We start from the raw sequence: 18,048 nt of genomic DNA, 5'->3' as shown, positions 1-18,048 counted from the left end.
GAACTAAGCCACAATTTAACTAAAAAATTGATTTTATTAACGTTTCGACTTCTAAACCGGATGTCGTTGTCAAAATACAAAATATTATTAAATTAAACAAAAATGTTGTTGCTTAGTAAAATTTTTTTTTAATAATTTATTTAATCTGACTAATTTTTGTATTTTGACAATGACATCCGATTTGGACGTCTAAACGTTAATAAAATATTTTTTTTAGTTAAATTGTGGCTTATTTTGCATTTAGAATAGTTGATTATAATAATTCACTTACATATAAAAATTATTTTAACAATATTTTGTACCTACATGTCATGTAAACCAAATACATATAATTATTTTGCTAACCTAAATATATACTTTTATATTATACATTGATTTATTACAATTAAGTTTGAAACATCTGAATAGTTCTGCTTCCCTTCCCTTAACAAATATGTTTCTATCAAACAAACACTAAACATATCAAAATAGCATGTACCAAAATATATAGTCACTGCGCAAGCTAAATAATAACGTCACTGGCTTGAAGTTTAATTCGCGTCTACCTAACTTTTTTATTTGCGTACACGTTATCGTGTACCTAGACACAGCGAAATATAACCATAATAAAAACTAATGCAAAACTATGTGACGTCACGGGCCGTTTGAACTACTTTATACCGCAGAAGACTTTAAATATGTATTTCTAAGTTATTACGAGTTTTTGGAGCGTGAAATTTTGGAAATCTCATTTTTAAACAAAACTGAACATTATTATCTAATAAAAAAAATGTGCAAGTTCCCTATTATGGCCTCTTTTTGAGCTGTATCTAAAGCAGTTACTATATTTTGTTTAGCAAAAAGTTTTAATTTACACGTCGAAAATATGTGCTCTTTAGATATGGAATGTTTTTCAGTTGACCGAGGTAAATTTTTTAGATTTGAATATCCTATTTTAGACCACGTTGTATGTTGGGTTTGTGTTGAAAATAAGATACAAGGATAGCAAAAAACGTTTTTCCCTCTTAATAGACCCGGTTAACCAGTCCCATTTATTATAGGTCTGGATCCCGCGTATGAAAAAAAAGTTGATTAATAGCAAGCTGAAAATTTGTTAATAGCTTAAGGATGTCTAATCGGACAAACTTTGATATATGGGAACACTGGAACAGGGGAAGTTTTAATTGTGGAACAGGTTAAAAATTTGGAACGGTCAGACCACGAAAACGGCACATGTGTTTTGTCCGACAGAACAAACTTAAACTCTCCGAACAGAGATTAAACTCTCATGCAAAAATCAGACTGCTATTTATCACCAAATGGGCGTTTTAATGAGTGGAACATGTAGAATATGTCAAATGACAGGAATTATGACAGGTGATAAATAGCAGTCTGATTTTTGCATGCGAGTTTAATCTCTGTTCGGAGCATAGAAAAAAGTGTTGTGTGATTTGGTAGAATGCGATCTTACCCTTCAAAAAATATGTCACGTATTTCAGCACCTGGAAAATTGGAAGGATACTACAAATCTGGCCTCCACATAAGTGGTCTGTAGCTTCGACATGATAGGTGTGAAATTTTAAACGTTCTTTCTGTTGATTGGATAGGAAGGGTAGCGTTATCTAGCCTCCACGCTAGGTACACCATAGCCTCCATACGGTACTTCCAATATTTAATATTATTTTATTCAAGTGGACAATAAAGGTAAAACACAAACAACTTTTGTTTCTTAATTATTTATTTATACAATAATGTGACATTTTACATAGAAATATGAGTATTTAATTTCGATTAAATATATGTTTACTTGTTGAATTTATCGGCTGCACACAACAGCTGATCGACCATTAGACCCAACAACAAAACGCGAAATAAAATGTGTATTTTAAAACTGTTGGATAAACAGTACCTACAATCAGAAAAACTTACCTTTAAAAAGGTACTCGATCGAGCTTTTTATCAAACTAAACACAAACACCAAACACATCACATAACCGACCATATAAAATAAGTGAACGACAACGAACGAACGAACACGAACACAGATTACAGCTGATTCACAGATAGCGCAGGATTTGTCAAAAGTCATGTTCCACCAATCACAATGCCGACATCAGCGCCTCTGACTAAACGGAAGGAAAATAAATACGATTACATGTTTTTTATTAGAGTTAGCGGGGCATGGTTCGGAGAGTTTAAGTCTGTTCTGTCGGACAAAATAAATGTGCCGTTTTCGTGGTCTGACCGTTCCAAATTTTTAACCTGTTCCACAATTAAAACTGCCCCTGTTTCATTGTTCCCATATATCAAAGTTTCTCCGACTAGACACCGTTATGTACGATTTTGACGATTGCCTGAGAATTTAATAATACTTAGTTAAATTTGGCTGTGGTCTTCCTAAGGTTTTAATAATATAAGCTTTTTTATATATACTTAAAGTATTAAAATTATTCCTGAGCAGCCAGTCAATTATATCTTCAGATATTTTGATTTCGTTTAACTTATCCATTTTATATAAACAAACAACGGTACATAAATTGTAAAAATAACCTTACCAAGCCAATAACAATACAAATAAAAATATATGAAATACAAAAATTCAACAAACACTAATTAAAAAAAATAACATGATAAAATCACACCAAGAAATGCCCTGGCTATTAACTTCCTTGTAGAATATCCGTAAAAACACAATCGAGCCTAATTCTGGTTTAGCCTCCCTTGCCTTATATTTCTGGGTAGTATGTTGTGAATGTCGTGATAGTGTTAGGTGCTTCAGAAAGGTTCTGAGTTTTGCAGAAAAAAATTTTATGTTGAAGTACTGTTTTCAGTCATACGGAAAAGGTCACGAAAACGGTCCAAGCTTAAAACCAGCAATGGTTTCAGCAGGACGGAACCACCTGTCACACTGCCAGGGAGTCTTTTCGAATACTGCTCGATTATTTTGGGAGTTGCCACTCACCAGAACTAACGCCACAACTATGTACAGGGTGCTATTAAAAAAATTACAGTTGGGGTTGTAACTAAGTTGGGTTTGGGATTTATTAACCAAAAATGACGGCAAATTAGACTATATTACGAAAAAAAATTGACGAGATCCATAAATTAAATAACCTGCTAAATCCTGAATATTTTTTAAAATCGATAAGGCAGATGGAACAAGATATCTTCAATATATCGTCAGTTTTTTCGGCTGTTCCAATGACACGATTAAGGTGCAAGTCCAAGATTCAAATTCATCTGAGATAAAATTGGGACTAGAAAGGATCTCTTCAAACGTAAGTGAAATATCTAATCAAATGAGTAATCTTTCAAATAAACTACCTGCTATACCAACGAAGAAAGATGTATCGAAGAGAAACATTGTGTATGCCACTTCAAATACTCAAACCGAAGACACTCAACATTTCGAAACTAGTCCAGTCACACAATCAAAAAGTGCAGAAGATAAAAATGTCACTTTGTCGTTATTAGCAACTTAACCCCAATTTACACTCCTATTCAAGTAGTTCACTACATTAAAGAGAAGCTAGGTATCAAGGAATATATAAGATGTTATGCCCTTCTTAAAGATGCCAACACAGCAACTGCGTCCTCATTCAAAATAGGTATTAAGTCTAAAACATCTATTGACTTATTATTTAATAAGGAAATTTGGCCACCTGGTGTAAACATTAAATGGTCTACAGAATCCTCATGCTCCGAACCAATAACTTCATCTGAGGCAAATATGAAACCGAAGCACATCAGAAGCCCAGTTAGCTTGGAAAATCCAATTACCATTCCAAGTAAAAACAAAAATGAAGTTGAAAACACAAATATACTTACTGACAAGCAGGCCATCACAATTTGCAAATCTAAAGATCCGTTCCGTTCCCAAATTAATTTCATTAAGAAAGATACTTTGGAACCATCCATAAATTTGGATCCTTTAACACCACCAAGTGTTAGATTAACCAATACAGTAGAGCGTCGATAATCCGAACTAATTGGTACAGGGGTAGTTCGGATTATCAAATTGTTCGGATTATCGAACATACGTTCAAAATACATACAAAGCTCATAAACATAGTACATATTATTTACTATGTACATACGTTTTAGTTACAAGGAATAAAACACCTGCATAATAAACAAAATTGTATGTATTTCTGCATAAACAAAACAAAAATCCGCGGTCATATTTTGCCCATATTGTCATATTAAATCCAAAAATTCGGTCCGCGATCATATTTTTTAATTTTATAAAAAAATTTTGCGTTCGGATTAGCGATCGTTCGGATTACCAGGGTTCGGATTATCGACGCTCTACTGTAACTCAAACAGCCGATATCTTCTAGCAAGATTAAGGGAACCGGATATATTAAAAGCAATTAAGCTACATCTTGCTTTCCTACACGACCAGCCTGCCTCAGTGTTTTATGGTGGATATACCAACACCGGTGTAAAACTATTTTTGGCTTCCGAAGGACTACCTACCACGACTGAGGAACTAAGAAAAATTCTTCTAGAATTTAATGATGCCTATGAAATTGGTCCAGCTGAGGTGGAAGCTGATCTTGCTGCTTATAGGTCCTTTCTAAGTTCAGAAAGAATCATACATCTACAAAAATCAAGGGAATGTCACCGAAATTATTATTCTACTAGCTCTCCAAGACGAAATTTTTAAATAATACGACGTGTTCTGAGGAACTAGAAACCTCGAATAATTTTAGTGATGACAACTTTAGTATGGTTCTGATTAATATTCGTTTTATAAGAAATAAAACTGACGAATTATTTTTATTTCTGGAGGAATTAGGATTTACCCCGATAGTTGCGGTTACAGAGCACTGGCTTGAAGTCAACGAGCCTTTTTTTGTAGAAAAATATACCACAATTTCTAGGTATGATCGTCCAAGTTCAGCTCATGGAGGCACCCTAATTCTTTCTAGAAATAATGATTTTTCTCTGATAACAAAATATGACTTTCTGTTAAATGAAGCCTTCTTTGAGTTTTCCCTAGTTTATAATAAAAATCTTAATATTTACATTATTTGCATCTATAGATCACCTGACTCTCCTGTGGAACTATTTTTTCAGAACCTGCTAAATTTGTTAGATGACTTGCTCATAAAAGCAGAAAAATTCTATGCGGGGACTTCAACATTAATTATGATGCTGCTTGTGCTACCCAAATGTCCTTGGTCAACATATTTGAATCGTATGGTCTCTCAATGCACGTTAATTCTCCTACAAGGATTACAAAAACTTCATCTACCATAATTAACTATATTGTGTCTCAGATTTCTCACCCCTTGATGTCTGCTCTACAATTATTAATGCGGGATTGAAAGATCATGAAGCAGTATTTACGAAGTTTAACATCTTCAGCAAACCCTCCTCGAAAACCCGACATTTAGGTAGGATTTTTTCCGCTCGGAATTTTCATAAATTTCAAAATTTATGCTTAACTTCTGAGTGGCATTTTCCTTCTGCGGACGTGGACTATAATTTCAACGATTTTATAGAAAAGCTTGTTCTCTATCTTCAATAAGGCATTTCCTTTAATTTCAATTAAGCCAAAACATCACATACCCTGGGCTACCAAAGGTATCCGCATATCAGCCAAAAATATGCGCTCACTATGTATATCAAGAAATTTGCTACCAACGTCTCTGTTACTCAATATATCACCAAGTACAGGGTAACCTATCTAAAACTCATCAAATCAGCTAAAAAAGCCTACTATCAAAATCGTCTGGGAAGCTCTAAAAGTGTTGCAAAAGAAACTTGGTCCATAATAAACGATCTTCGAATAGAACTCACGCAGTTCAAACATTTGCCCTTCCAGACCCGGAAAATCTAAACGAGTACTTCGTTAATGTGAGTAAAAATATAACTTCTACTATTTTGCCACAAAAAGATCCCATTTCCTATCTCCCTAATTCAGGAGTGTTCTCGAATTCATTCTTTATAAGACCAGTCGATTAATCTGAACTGATCCAAACGATCAATAGTATCAAAAGCAAATCATCCTGTAGTACTGATGGACTATCCATAAAAATCTTCTTAAATCTCACAGAAAATGTGTTGGAAATGCTCGTCTCACTAATAAATGATTCCTTTAAAAGAGGCAAATTCCCAGAGTGCCTAAAGATAGCCATTATTATTCCCCTTCATAAGGGTGGTGAAAAATCTAATGCTTGCAACTATAGACCTATTGCCTTACTACCGGTACTTTCAAAAATTATTGAGAGACTCATAAAAACCCGTCTTATGTCCTTTCTCATTGATAACAATATCTTATCCCAAAATCAGTTCGGCTTTTTAACTAATAAATGTACCACTGATGCCATGTTTTCTGTGCTTCATGAGGTCTACCAAGCACTAAACAATAATCTTTATACTGCCACTGTTTTCTGTGACTATGCCAAAGCTTTTGATTGTGTAAATCACGACATTTTGATTAAAAAACTAAATTTCTATTAGTCCTGTCGCCAGGGGGAGTACAACGGCCTCCTTAATTCAGATGGACTTACCCAAGTTTTTTATGTATTTTGACCCGTAAAACACAAATTTTTTGGGTAACAGTTGATCCGGATGTCGATAAGTTTGTTATAAACAAAGAACTTGAGGAATTACATAACAGCGATTTTTCGCAAAACAAAATATTTTTTTGTATTTTTTGGGTGATTTTCAGCAAAAAATGATCTTACAAGTTTTTTCGTAGGATGCATAGTTATAGAGATAAACGCGGTTGAACTTTAAAAAAATCGAAAAAGTGCAATTTTTGAACTCGAATAACTTTTGATTAAAAAATAAAATAGCAATTCTGCTTACTGCATTTGAAAGTTCAAGTCAAATTCTATCGGTTTTGATTATTTGCGTTGATAAAAATTAAGTTTTTATTTGTTAAACAAAGCCATAAACACATAGTGTTTCCCGTGCCCAATGCATGCGTTTTAATGTACGTAATATACGTAGAAATTGTGTGTATGCGCGCCTACTCGTTCGATTTCAAATGGGAAATGCATTGAAAACATCATTCAATCACTGTGTGTTTATAGCTTTGTTTAACAATAAAGAAATTAATTTTTAGCAATGAAAGTGATCAAAACCGATAGAATTTGACTTGAACTTTCAAATGCGGTAAACAGAATTGCTATTTTATTTTTCAATCAAGAGTTATTCGGGTTCAAAAATTGCAATTTTTCGATTTTTTGAAAGTTCAACCGCGTTTATGTCGAAAAGTATGCATCCTACGAAAAAACTTGTAAAAACATTTTTTGCTTAAAATGACCCAAGAAATACAAAACAATGTTTTGTTTTGCGAAAAATCGCAGGTATGTGATTCCTCAAGTTCTTTGCTTATAACAATCTTATCGACATCCGGATCGACTGTTACCCAAAAAATTCGTGTTCTACGGGTCAAAATACATAAAAAAAACTTGGGTAAGTCCATCTGAATTAAGGAGGCCGTTGTACCCCCACTGGCGACAGGACTATATGGGATTCGAGGTATTTCTTTGAATTGGTTCCAATCTTACTTGAATAATAGGAAACAACTAGTTAGAGCAAATGATACTGACTCTAGTCTCAAAAACATTGTATGTGGAGTACCACAAGGTTCAGTATTGGGTCCTCTACTGTTCCTTATTTTTATAAATGACATCACTAACTTAAAAATCGATGGAAAATTTTTTCTTTTTGCTGATGATACCAGTATCACTTGGAGCAACTCAACTATTGCATCTCTTCATGAAACTATAACTTCTGATTTGCTTACGATAAAAACCTGGTCTGACTCTAATTTACTCTCTTTTAACGTGGATAAGACAGTAGCATTATCCTATAAAAGTGCTCTTGAACCCCTGCTTGTTAATAACAGCCAGATCTCTACCGTTGATTCTGTAAAATTTCTTGGTATTTTTTTAGACAGCAACCTCAAATGGTCCCTTCATATCGATCTGTTAAGTAAGAAACTCGCCTCAGCCTGCTATGCTATAAGATCTGTTTCGTAAGAACTCAATTTAGCATCTTCTAAACTAACATATTTTCCTTGTTCGAGTCTCATCTTCGATATGGTCTTCCTTTTTGGGGTTCTAGTACAGCTGCCCAATTAGATGTTATTTTTAAATTACAAAAAAGAGCAATAAGGTATCTGTTTGGCCTCAGAAGAACAACACATTGCAGAAGTTACTTCAAAGATCACGGAATTTTAACCGTTACATCTTTATATATTTTAGAAACTGTTTGCTTAATTCGTAAACACATGCATGTCTTTCCAGCAAGGCCTCATCATGACTACTCCACCAGAAATTCAAATTTTGATGTCTATTTACCGATCTCGTCCTCTGAGTTAGTAAAGAAATCTATATTATATTCCGCAAAAAAACTATAAAACCATCTTCCTTTACAACTCAAATCTGCAACATCTTTCTCCAAGTTCCGTAAAATGACAAAAGCTCATCTATCTAAAAGACCATATTATTCAGTAGAATAGTTTCTTAATGACTAACTAAGAAATTGCAGTAATGTACAAGTAACTAAACTTATCTATATTTGGGTGTCACATGCAGCAGCTTAAACTTGTTAGTTCCTATTAGGGATGGGAAAAACCTACCGGTTTAAACCGAAAACCGGTTTTTTTACTTCGCAATAACCAGTTTCACCGGTTGTTTTTTTTCCCGGTTATAACCGGTTTTTCTTTTTAAAGTAAAAACCGGTTATTAGGTTTTTACCGTGATTAGGATTAGGTTAGGTATTATTTTGGATCCCAATCATAATTATTATTCTCAAGTAATTATTCCAAACAAAACCATAATTCAAATTTTATTTTATTTTATAAAATACAGAAGCAAACTGAAAGTGCATACTTACATCAGCCAAAAACAATTATTAAGTTTTATTATAATATTTCCTTAAAAAGGTATTTGTAATCATAATATTTACATAAGAAGTGATCTGGTTGAATGAGATGCAAACATCATCTATTTTTCACACTTAACTCTTGACATTGAAAGTGGGTGAATGACTTTTTTAATATCGAATTGCTGATTATTACGAATACGAATCTCCAAGAATTTATCTACGTTTTCAAAACGATACACTCATACAGGAAGTATTAAATGAGTTAAAATGTACCTATTCTATAAATATACAAACGTGTTAAAAGTAATACACGTTCTTTCGATAGTATACTTGATCATACTAATTTTGATCATATTGATATAGAGTCGAATGGAGTATCGCAAACTTAAGTGTATTGTAAATGTAACTTTGTAACCTATTGGATTAAAAAAACAGAAAACCGGTTTTTCCAAAAACCGGTTTTTTTTTGCCGGATATAACCGCCAGGTTAAACCGTAAGCAAAAAAAAACCGGTATAACCGAAAACCGGTGTTTTGTCAAAAACCGCCATCCCTAGTTCCTATGTCTATAGTTTACTTTGTTGTATGTTCACTTTGCAATTTCTATAAATTGTTGCAATAAGTATATCGATTTTGTTTTTTTTTTTCTTTACTTTATTAACTTATATTTTGTATTTTTGTATTTTTTTTATATTGACGATTTATCAAATTTCAGAAAGTTGTATTTGTTATTGTTATTGTTATTATTTATTTATTTTTTCTGACTTTCTATTAAGCTTTGTCCATAAAATTTGTATAATTTTCAGTGACAATAAAGCATATTTCTATTCTATTCTATAAAGGGATGAATATTTAGGGGATGATTTTCTACGCCATATTAAAGTGTATTACAAATGGAATAGATCAGTTTTTGTCCCATTCGAAAATCTCTGTTCGTTTAAGGGATATAGCCTGGATCAGTTAGTCTGGGACATCCTGTATATACGTATATAAAATTTAAATTAATAATAATTTTGTTTATTTTTAGTTTGCACATGCTGAATTTTCAATGGAAAAAACCACTACAATTTTACCAGGAGAAATTGGTACCATTCGAATTAAATTTGAACCTAGCAGTTTGGGTCTAGTTGAAAGTGAACTTACTTTAACTTCTTCTGTTTCTGGAGCTTATATGTAAGATATTATAAACTACTATTTATATACAGCGATTAGTGCGCTCAGAATCGGCAAAAAAACGCAAAAGATGGGAAACATAATACATTGTGAAATAGAAGAGAAGAAACAAGTAGAGGTGGGAAATTATCGATGAAACCTATAAATTACATTACATTACTACTATGATAGTTTTTCACCTTTAGACGTTAGCTTAACAGCTAGTTGACTTCAGTCATAATTATACGTATGCGTATGACGTAGTACGTTAACATTTTTTTAATTTCGCATAAAGTAAAGATTGATTAGCATGTAAGACAATAAAGCAAATGTAAATAAAAACAGTTTAAAAAGTAATAATTTTTTAATCTAAATTAAATTATTGATCAAGAATAATTTCTACTACTAGCCCAATAAAATAAAATAAAATCAAAATTTAATTCCGTACAGATTGGAATAATTTTTTATTGAAGTTTAGATCAAAACAAAAAATATTTTCAAGAAAATATATGATTCATATGAGGGGATCATTGTTTAAATAATTAAAAATTGGTAATTTTTGCACAAAATTTACTTTTTTAACTGCTTAAAATTCTTAATTGTATGTCAAAAATGCACAACAACTACCTCTTAAAACTCGCCAAATTTTATTACAATGTTGATAGTAGTTTCAGCAAAATCGTAAAAAATGTGTAAACTTTTGTTTTCTTCAACGCCCTTTATCTTGAAAATGGATGGCATTGCAAAACATTTTTATTAAACAAACCCCAATTATTTTTCAGTTTTTTACCTATTCTAGTGACGGTGTTGCCTTTTTCGAAAAATATGTATAAAATTGTATCAAAAAACGAAAAAAAAAACCGAAAAAATGCGGCTTTTATTTTTAAAGGTGCGTTTCACCAATTTTAAAAATTTGAAAAAATCAGGGTGAAATATTATGCAAAAATACACGTTATATATTTTTTTTCGTGAAAACGAATGTCTTAGTTATTTTTTATACTCATTTAAAATTTTAAAATCGTTCTAAAATTTAAATTTCCCGGCAAAAATTAAAAAAAAAATTTCTCGGACAGAACTTTTTAAAGCTTACAACTTTTTTATTTAAAGTTTTTCGCTAGTTCTCGATGCGGCTGAGATAAAAAATAAAAACAAAAAGCCTAATTAGGCTCTAGGTGGGTCACATGACCACCTAGGAGGCTAAAAATTTCAGAAAGTTAGTTTCACTATATATGCTAAACGGTGACCTATATGTAATTCGAATCGAGTTGGGGGCACTTTTCATCATCTTACCCGGCTAGGCCCTTTGTTTTTCAATTTTGATTTAGAATTATTTAAATAAATTACAGGTAAAATTTAATTTAGTAAGTCTCATATAAAAGACTGTTTCTTCATCTTTGCAGAAAAAAATTGTAAAATCCTTAATACAGACACGAATTACCGCAGGAGTTAAAAAAGTAAATTTTGTGCAAAAATTACCCATTTTTAATTATTTAAACAATGATCCCCTCGCATGAATCATATACTTTCTTGAAAATATCTTTTGTTTGGACCTAAACTTTGATAAAAAATTTATTCCAACCTGTACGGAATTACATTTGGATTTACATGTTTTTTAATTTTAACCCTTTAATGACCTAAACTTTGAAAAAAAATTTATTCCAACCTGTACGGAATTACATTTTGATTTACATGTATTAATTTTATTTGATCGGTAATTTGAGACGTCGCAGACACTCATGTCAGGATGACATGGGAAATTAAAATAATCTCTTTGTTGCGTTATACGTATAATCAGGGCCGCCGCTAAAGTGTTGGCCGCCTGTGTGCAACTTAATATTTGCCGCCCCCTTTTAACACTTTAGTCGTTTCAACATAGGTACTAGTATTTAAATGTGCAGGAGATGCATCGTAACCGTAACGCGTATATGAATAATAATTGATCTGATCTCGACGTTACTTTTAGACCTGGATCCCGCGTACCAAAAAAAAGTTGATTAATAGCAAGCTGAAAATTTGTTAATAGCTTAACGGTGTCTAGTCGGACAAACTTTGATGTATGGGAACACTGGAACAGGGGAAGTTTTAATTGTGCAACAGGTTAAAAATTTGGAACGTCAGACTACGAAAACGTTCCATGTAGGTATTTTGTCGGACATAATTTCCAATTGATTTGTTAAAATTTGATTAAACTCTCATGCAAAAATCACATTGGTGTTTATCATCAACTGGGCATTTTAATGAGTGGAACACGAAGAACATGTCAAACGACAGGAATCATGTTGGTTAGTAATAACAGTTTGATTTTTGCATGATAGTTTAATGAAAGGGTAACAAATCAATTGGATGTTCTGTCTGATAAAATACATGGGACGTTTTCGTAATCTAACGTTCCAAATTTTTAAACTGTTCCACAATTAAAATTTCCCCTGTTCCAGTGTTACCGTATATACAGTGATGAGCGCACTAATAACCGGCAAAATAACGCAAAAGATGGAAAACATATTAAGTTGTGAGATAAAAAGAGATGAACCTAGTGGAGGTGTTAAATTTAGCGATAGTAACTTATAAATTGACATTATATTGATTGATTCCCACCTTTAGACGTATGGAACGAATTTGAGAAATGCCACTGTCACAGTGACAGTTTTAGTTGACATACTCCTCTGATACGTCTAAAGGTGGGAAACAATCAATATAATGTCAATTTATATGTTACTATCGCTAAATTTAACAACTTTACTAGTTTTATTTCTTTTTATCTCACAATTTAATATGTTTTCCATCTTTTGCGCTATTTTGCCGGTTATTAGCACGCTCATTACTGTATATCAAAGTTTGTCCGACTAGACCATAGATATAATATCAAGTAGATTAGGCCAGTTCCGAAAAATAGCGTAACGAGGAGCAGTTCGGGTCGGTGGTCTATCTATCTCTCTCTACCGGTGCTAAGCTTTCTCACTCTAGCATATGATGGCCGCCTCCTCTGTGTTTGTTTCGTTCCATTAATCCCACCTCTTGGTAGATACGCTCAAACTCGCACGACAGACAAAGATAGCTAGACCACCGTACTTGATATTGGCGTTACACTACGATGCATTGAGTAGCATATAACTAGCCTGGTCTATTGTTAACATGTCTCTGGACTAGACACCGTTAAGCTATTAACAAATTTTCAGCATGCTATTAATTAACTTTTTTTGGTACGCGGGATCCAGGCCTATTTGAAATACAGTAGTGTCACAGTAGTGTGCAAAAAAAAGGGCACACAAATATATATTACAAACAAAAAAAAAATATTACAAACAAAATCGTTTATCAAAAGCGTGTCTAAAAGCGCATCTATAACCATACATAATGGTAGGGGAGCCCAAGCGGGGATTTTTGCAGTTACTCGAGCGCGTCAGATTATCATATGGGGAGAAACCTGGTACACTGCAGATGTACCTCTACCATATATTGGCTCTTAACACAGGGGAGTTCGTTAAGGGGGGCCCGAAAAAAAAAATCTATCCTTAAAAAAACTCGAAATTGTCAGATTAAGATAAGGTAAGTTAAGTACATGCAAAATAGTGTATATTTCAAAAATCTGACGATTTGAGCCGGGCATAAGGAAATGGGTGAGCCCCAAAGTTTCACAAGAAAAAAGCGAATATTTCACCAAATTAATGACAGATCGAAAAACTAAAAAATATGTTCTCAATATTTTTTAAAAATCTATCGAATGATACCAAACACGACTTCACACGGAGAGGGGTGGGGGGTAAATTTAATATTTTAAATACGAATCCCGCGATATTTCGCGAAATGAACATCAGATCGAAAAACTGTAAAATAAACTTATTCAATGTTTTTAAAAAATCTATCGGATGGTACCAAACACAACCCTCCACGGGAGTGGGGTGCGGGGTTACTTTAAAATTTTAAATAGGAGCCCCATTTTTTATTGCAGATTTGGATTCCTTACGTAAAAATAAGTAACTTTTATTCGAAACATTTTTTCGAAATATGGATAGATGGCGTTATAATCGGAAAAAACGATTGTTGGAAATGAAAAATTAAATTAAAAAATGGCAAGCGCCCACTAAAATGGAAAACTTTACTTAACTTCTTTTGGTTTTAGGACCTACTCTTCACAACCCAATAGGTCCCTAAAGCGCTCGAGTGACTGCACATTTAGCATACTTTGCTCCCCTACCATAAGCATAAAGGAACAATATTATAACAGGGTTATAATATAAAGTTATAATATAAGCATAAAGGAACAATATTATAACAATATTATACATCGAGTAATAAAAAAGATTTTTTTAACGAGTATTAAAAAAGACTTTTTTATTACTCAATGAGAGCAACTTAACAAGCACTTATCTAAATTCTCGAAAAGTATCCTATTGTCGTATCGTACTCTCTTAACAAATCATAAATGTTCAGAATTTAAAAAAATCGCATATGGATCACGTAGATAAAAATATCTTAAAATCCGAAAGCCGCCAGCCACTTTAAATTAAAAAGCATTCTCGGACCTCGGAACTACTTTATGACTACAGCTGCAAAAGGGCAGTTCATATAATAAACAACATTTTCTGGCATTTTGTTTATATTGTTTGGAATATTAGAGTTTATAGAAATATCTGAATTATTACTATTTAATTTTATGAATTTATTTTCGTTTTAAAAAAGTATTATCATCAGTGGCCTGCTTTTGGCCGCCCCTATAATCGGCCGCCCGTGTGCGATGCACACTTTGCACACATGGTAGCGGCGGCCCTGCGTATAATATGACTGAAGTCAACTAGCCACGTATATAAGAACTAGCTTTATCTCGTACTATCTCACAACGTATTATGTTTTCCATCTTTTGCGTTATTTTGCCGGTTCTTAGCGCACTTATTATATAAATATCCATAATTTGCCAATATAGCACAGATGTTCTCAAAAAGTGAACCCGATTGCAGGTGTCTGTATGAGTTTGATTAGTATTTTGCCCTTTCTAGAGAGAGAGGAATCATGATTATATTGGCTACTTTTCTAGGACTATAGTATTCCTACTTTTGAGAGTTTGAATAAGGCTTTGACTATTTTCTTCAGATTGTGTGTGACGCTCGGCAGAACTTGCTTCAAATAGTTTCTAGGGATTTTATCAGGTCCTATGGAATTGAATTTGCCTACATGATAATTTGTTTATCCACGAATGCCACGAAAGTTTTACTTTTAATAAAATTAAAATAATATTAAAAATAAAACTTTATTGGGACCAATTTTCTGGTAACACTTTCGTGGTTTCTAAAATTTGCAAACCAACGAATTGCTGGAGCAAAGAAGTCTGAGGGAGATCTAAAAGTTGCATCTTACTTCTCCCTCGCCTGGCCAGCGCTACAAAATTCCAACCAAAAATGGTCCAGCATACGCAGATAGGAGTAAAACTAATATACGTAAATAATTATTTGGTTGTAAAACGAAACAAGAGCCGTTTTATATTTCAGTTTGTTCAGAGAGCATCATAAGCACCCTAACCAGTTTCAAACCTTATTAGGTTATAATCAGAAAGTGCATATATGAGTATCTTTGAACAAACTAAAATTCGGGCGGGTAACATCGATTCACAACGAAATAACATGATGTTATGGACTTCGTGGCGACAAGGCGACATATGCTTAAAACAAGTGAAAGTTTTACTTTTAATAAGACAGTATATTTGTCAGCGACAGAATTGGAGACCAGGTGATAATAATCGTTGAAAGCGCCCTCCCAAAGACACAGCACAGACCAATAATTTGTCTTTCCAACGCGGCAATGATATACGAAATTGTTCCTTTCAAGGTTCAACTTTACTAAACCAAAATGGGAAAATTCTCTGAGGCACTGGATCAAGAAGTTTCCCCTTGCAATGATTCATACGATAAATTTGTAGAAATCGTAAAGCAAGTATCACGGAAACATATCCCTAGAGGTTGTCGAACTGAGTACATAGCGGGGCTCAATGAAGAATCTAAACCCCTACTTAAAAGATATGAACAGCTATATGAAGAAGACCCTTTCTTAGAAGCAACAATACAGGCTGGGGAGAAAATGTTACATGCGATATCCGCCAACAGAACGGAAAGGTGGTGCAAGCTGGTCACGAATTCTGGACATGAAACAAAACAGCAGACGTGCCTGGAAGCTGATCCGGAATCTTGGCAACAATCCCGCTGCCCCGACAGTCAACCTGACAGAAGTCACACCCGATCAGATAGCCCATCGTCTTCTAATGAATTGTAAGACGACATCAAGAAAGAACAAGGTGAGAGCTCAACGGAATATCGACGAAGAAAGAGATGTTCTGGTACCTCTTTTTGTCTAGAGGAGATGAGAGGCACAATCCACCAAATGAAAGATAATAAAGCGGCTGGCCTGGACGATATACGGACAGAACAAATAAAGAACTTTGGAGTAAAAACCGTAGAGTGGCTCGTAAAAATGATGAATTGCTGCATCCGTACATTACAAATCCCCAATATCTGGAGGAAAACTAGAGTGGTTACCCTCTTAAAACCAGGGAAGGGTCCAGCGGATACAAAGAGTTTTAGACATGTCTCTCTTTTGTGCCACCTTTTCAAGGCATTTGAAAGAATGATACTGAACCGGATCGCTGAATCTGTGGAGACTAAAATTATTCAAGAACAAGCAGGATTCAGACCCGGAAAGTGCCGCTGCAGTCAAATTCATAATCTCACCCAACATATTGAAGATGGTTTTGAACGGAAAGAAATAAGAGGAGTAGCGTTCATAGACCTAACTGCTACTCGCAAAACTCTACGAAACTGCAAAATATTTCAGACTAACAAGGTTAGTGAAATGTCTCCTCCAGAATAGACGCTTCTACGTAACGCTCCAGTCTCAGAACAGTCAGTGGAGGGACCAAAAAAAATAGGCTCCCACAGGGAAGTGTCCTCGCACCGATTCTATACAACATATACACCAACGACCAACCCATACACCAACAAACAAGGCAATTTATTTACGCTGATGATACAGCTGTGGCAGCTCAGGGAAGAACCTTCAATGAAATCGAAGTGAAACTGACAGATGCCCTGGGAGACTTAGCTCTATACTACGATGAAAACCATCTGAAACCCAATCCCACAAAAACCCAGGTATGTGCTTTCCACCTTAGAAATAAGCATGCCCGAAGGTCGCTGGAGGTGCAATGGCGTGGTTAGATGCTGGAACACAACGAGACGCCAAATTACCTCGGCGTACGTCTGGATAGAACTCTGTCTTACCGATACCACTCTCAAGATGTCAAGAAGAAAGTTAGTGCCAGAAATAATATCATCCGCAAGCTAACTAATACAAAATGGGGAGCACAACCACACACTTTCCGCACTTCTGCCTTAGCATTATGTTTTTCGGCCGCGGAGTTTGGAGCACCAGTATGGGCAAACTCTGCTCACGCAAAGAACGTCGACGTGGCTCTAAATGAAATGGTTCTTATAATATCGGGTTGCCTGAAACCGACACCTATCGAAGATGTTTGGTAGAGGGATTGAAGAGGGATTGCTCCACCACCTATCAGGAGGAAGGTCAGGTCAGAGGTAGAACAAAAAAAGCAGGATACGGAACGTAGACACCCCTTATATGACCACCGAACTCAGCCAAGTAGACTAAGATCTCGGAAAAGCTTTCTGAAAACATCAAGATCTATCCCCGTCAAGATCCAAACGTCAGCTACATTTTCCTCCCTCAGAGGAAATGACTGCTGGACACAATTTACCGTATCCGACTTGGAAAGCGCTAAACAGACGAAGAACCTAGTCACCTAGTTTCACGTTGTGCTAGTAACTTGAAAAAACGGGGATACCAGGAGGACGATACCTGCGACTGTGGCGCGGTTCAAACCAGCCGGCATCTAATATCATGCACAGAGATGAGAGAGATCTGCACAGAAGAAGACTTAATTTTAGCAAATGACAGGGCCATCTATGTGGCCAACCATTGGAAATACAGAATTTAAAGTTGTTGGTGTTCCGGACACGGAAAGTAAGTACTTTTAATAAAAGTAAAATAATATTAAAAATACAAT

The 18,048-nt window shown here is 34.4% G+C and overlaps 2 protein-coding genes across 5 annotated transcripts in view; one reads left to right on the top strand and one right to left on the bottom strand.

Annotated features, from left to right (window-relative positions):
* Nucleotides 1-18,048, bottom strand: part of LOC114339901 (uncharacterized) — a 92,253-nt gene that overhangs the window by 28,949 nt on the left and 45,256 nt on the right. The gene's annotated exons all lie outside the window — the stretch shown is intronic.
* Nucleotides 1-18,048, top strand: part of LOC114331342 (hydrocephalus-inducing protein-like) — a 691,883-nt gene that overhangs the window by 670,453 nt on the left and 3,382 nt on the right. The window contains exon 71 of the mRNA XM_050647266.1: nucleotides 9,859-10,004. Coding sequence (XP_050503223.1) covers nucleotides 9,859-10,004 — 146 coding nt within the window. The remainder of the gene's footprint in view (nucleotides 1-9,858; nucleotides 10,005-18,048) is intronic.

The sequence above is a fragment of the Diabrotica virgifera genome, chromosome 3 (genome assembly GCF_917563875.1).
Source record: "Diabrotica virgifera virgifera chromosome 3, PGI_DIABVI_V3a".
Taxonomy (NCBI): Eukaryota; Metazoa; Arthropoda; class Insecta; order Coleoptera; family Chrysomelidae; genus Diabrotica; species Diabrotica virgifera.
The sequence above is the reverse complement of the archived record's forward strand: the minus strand, read 5'-3'. Positions and strand labels throughout refer to the sequence as shown.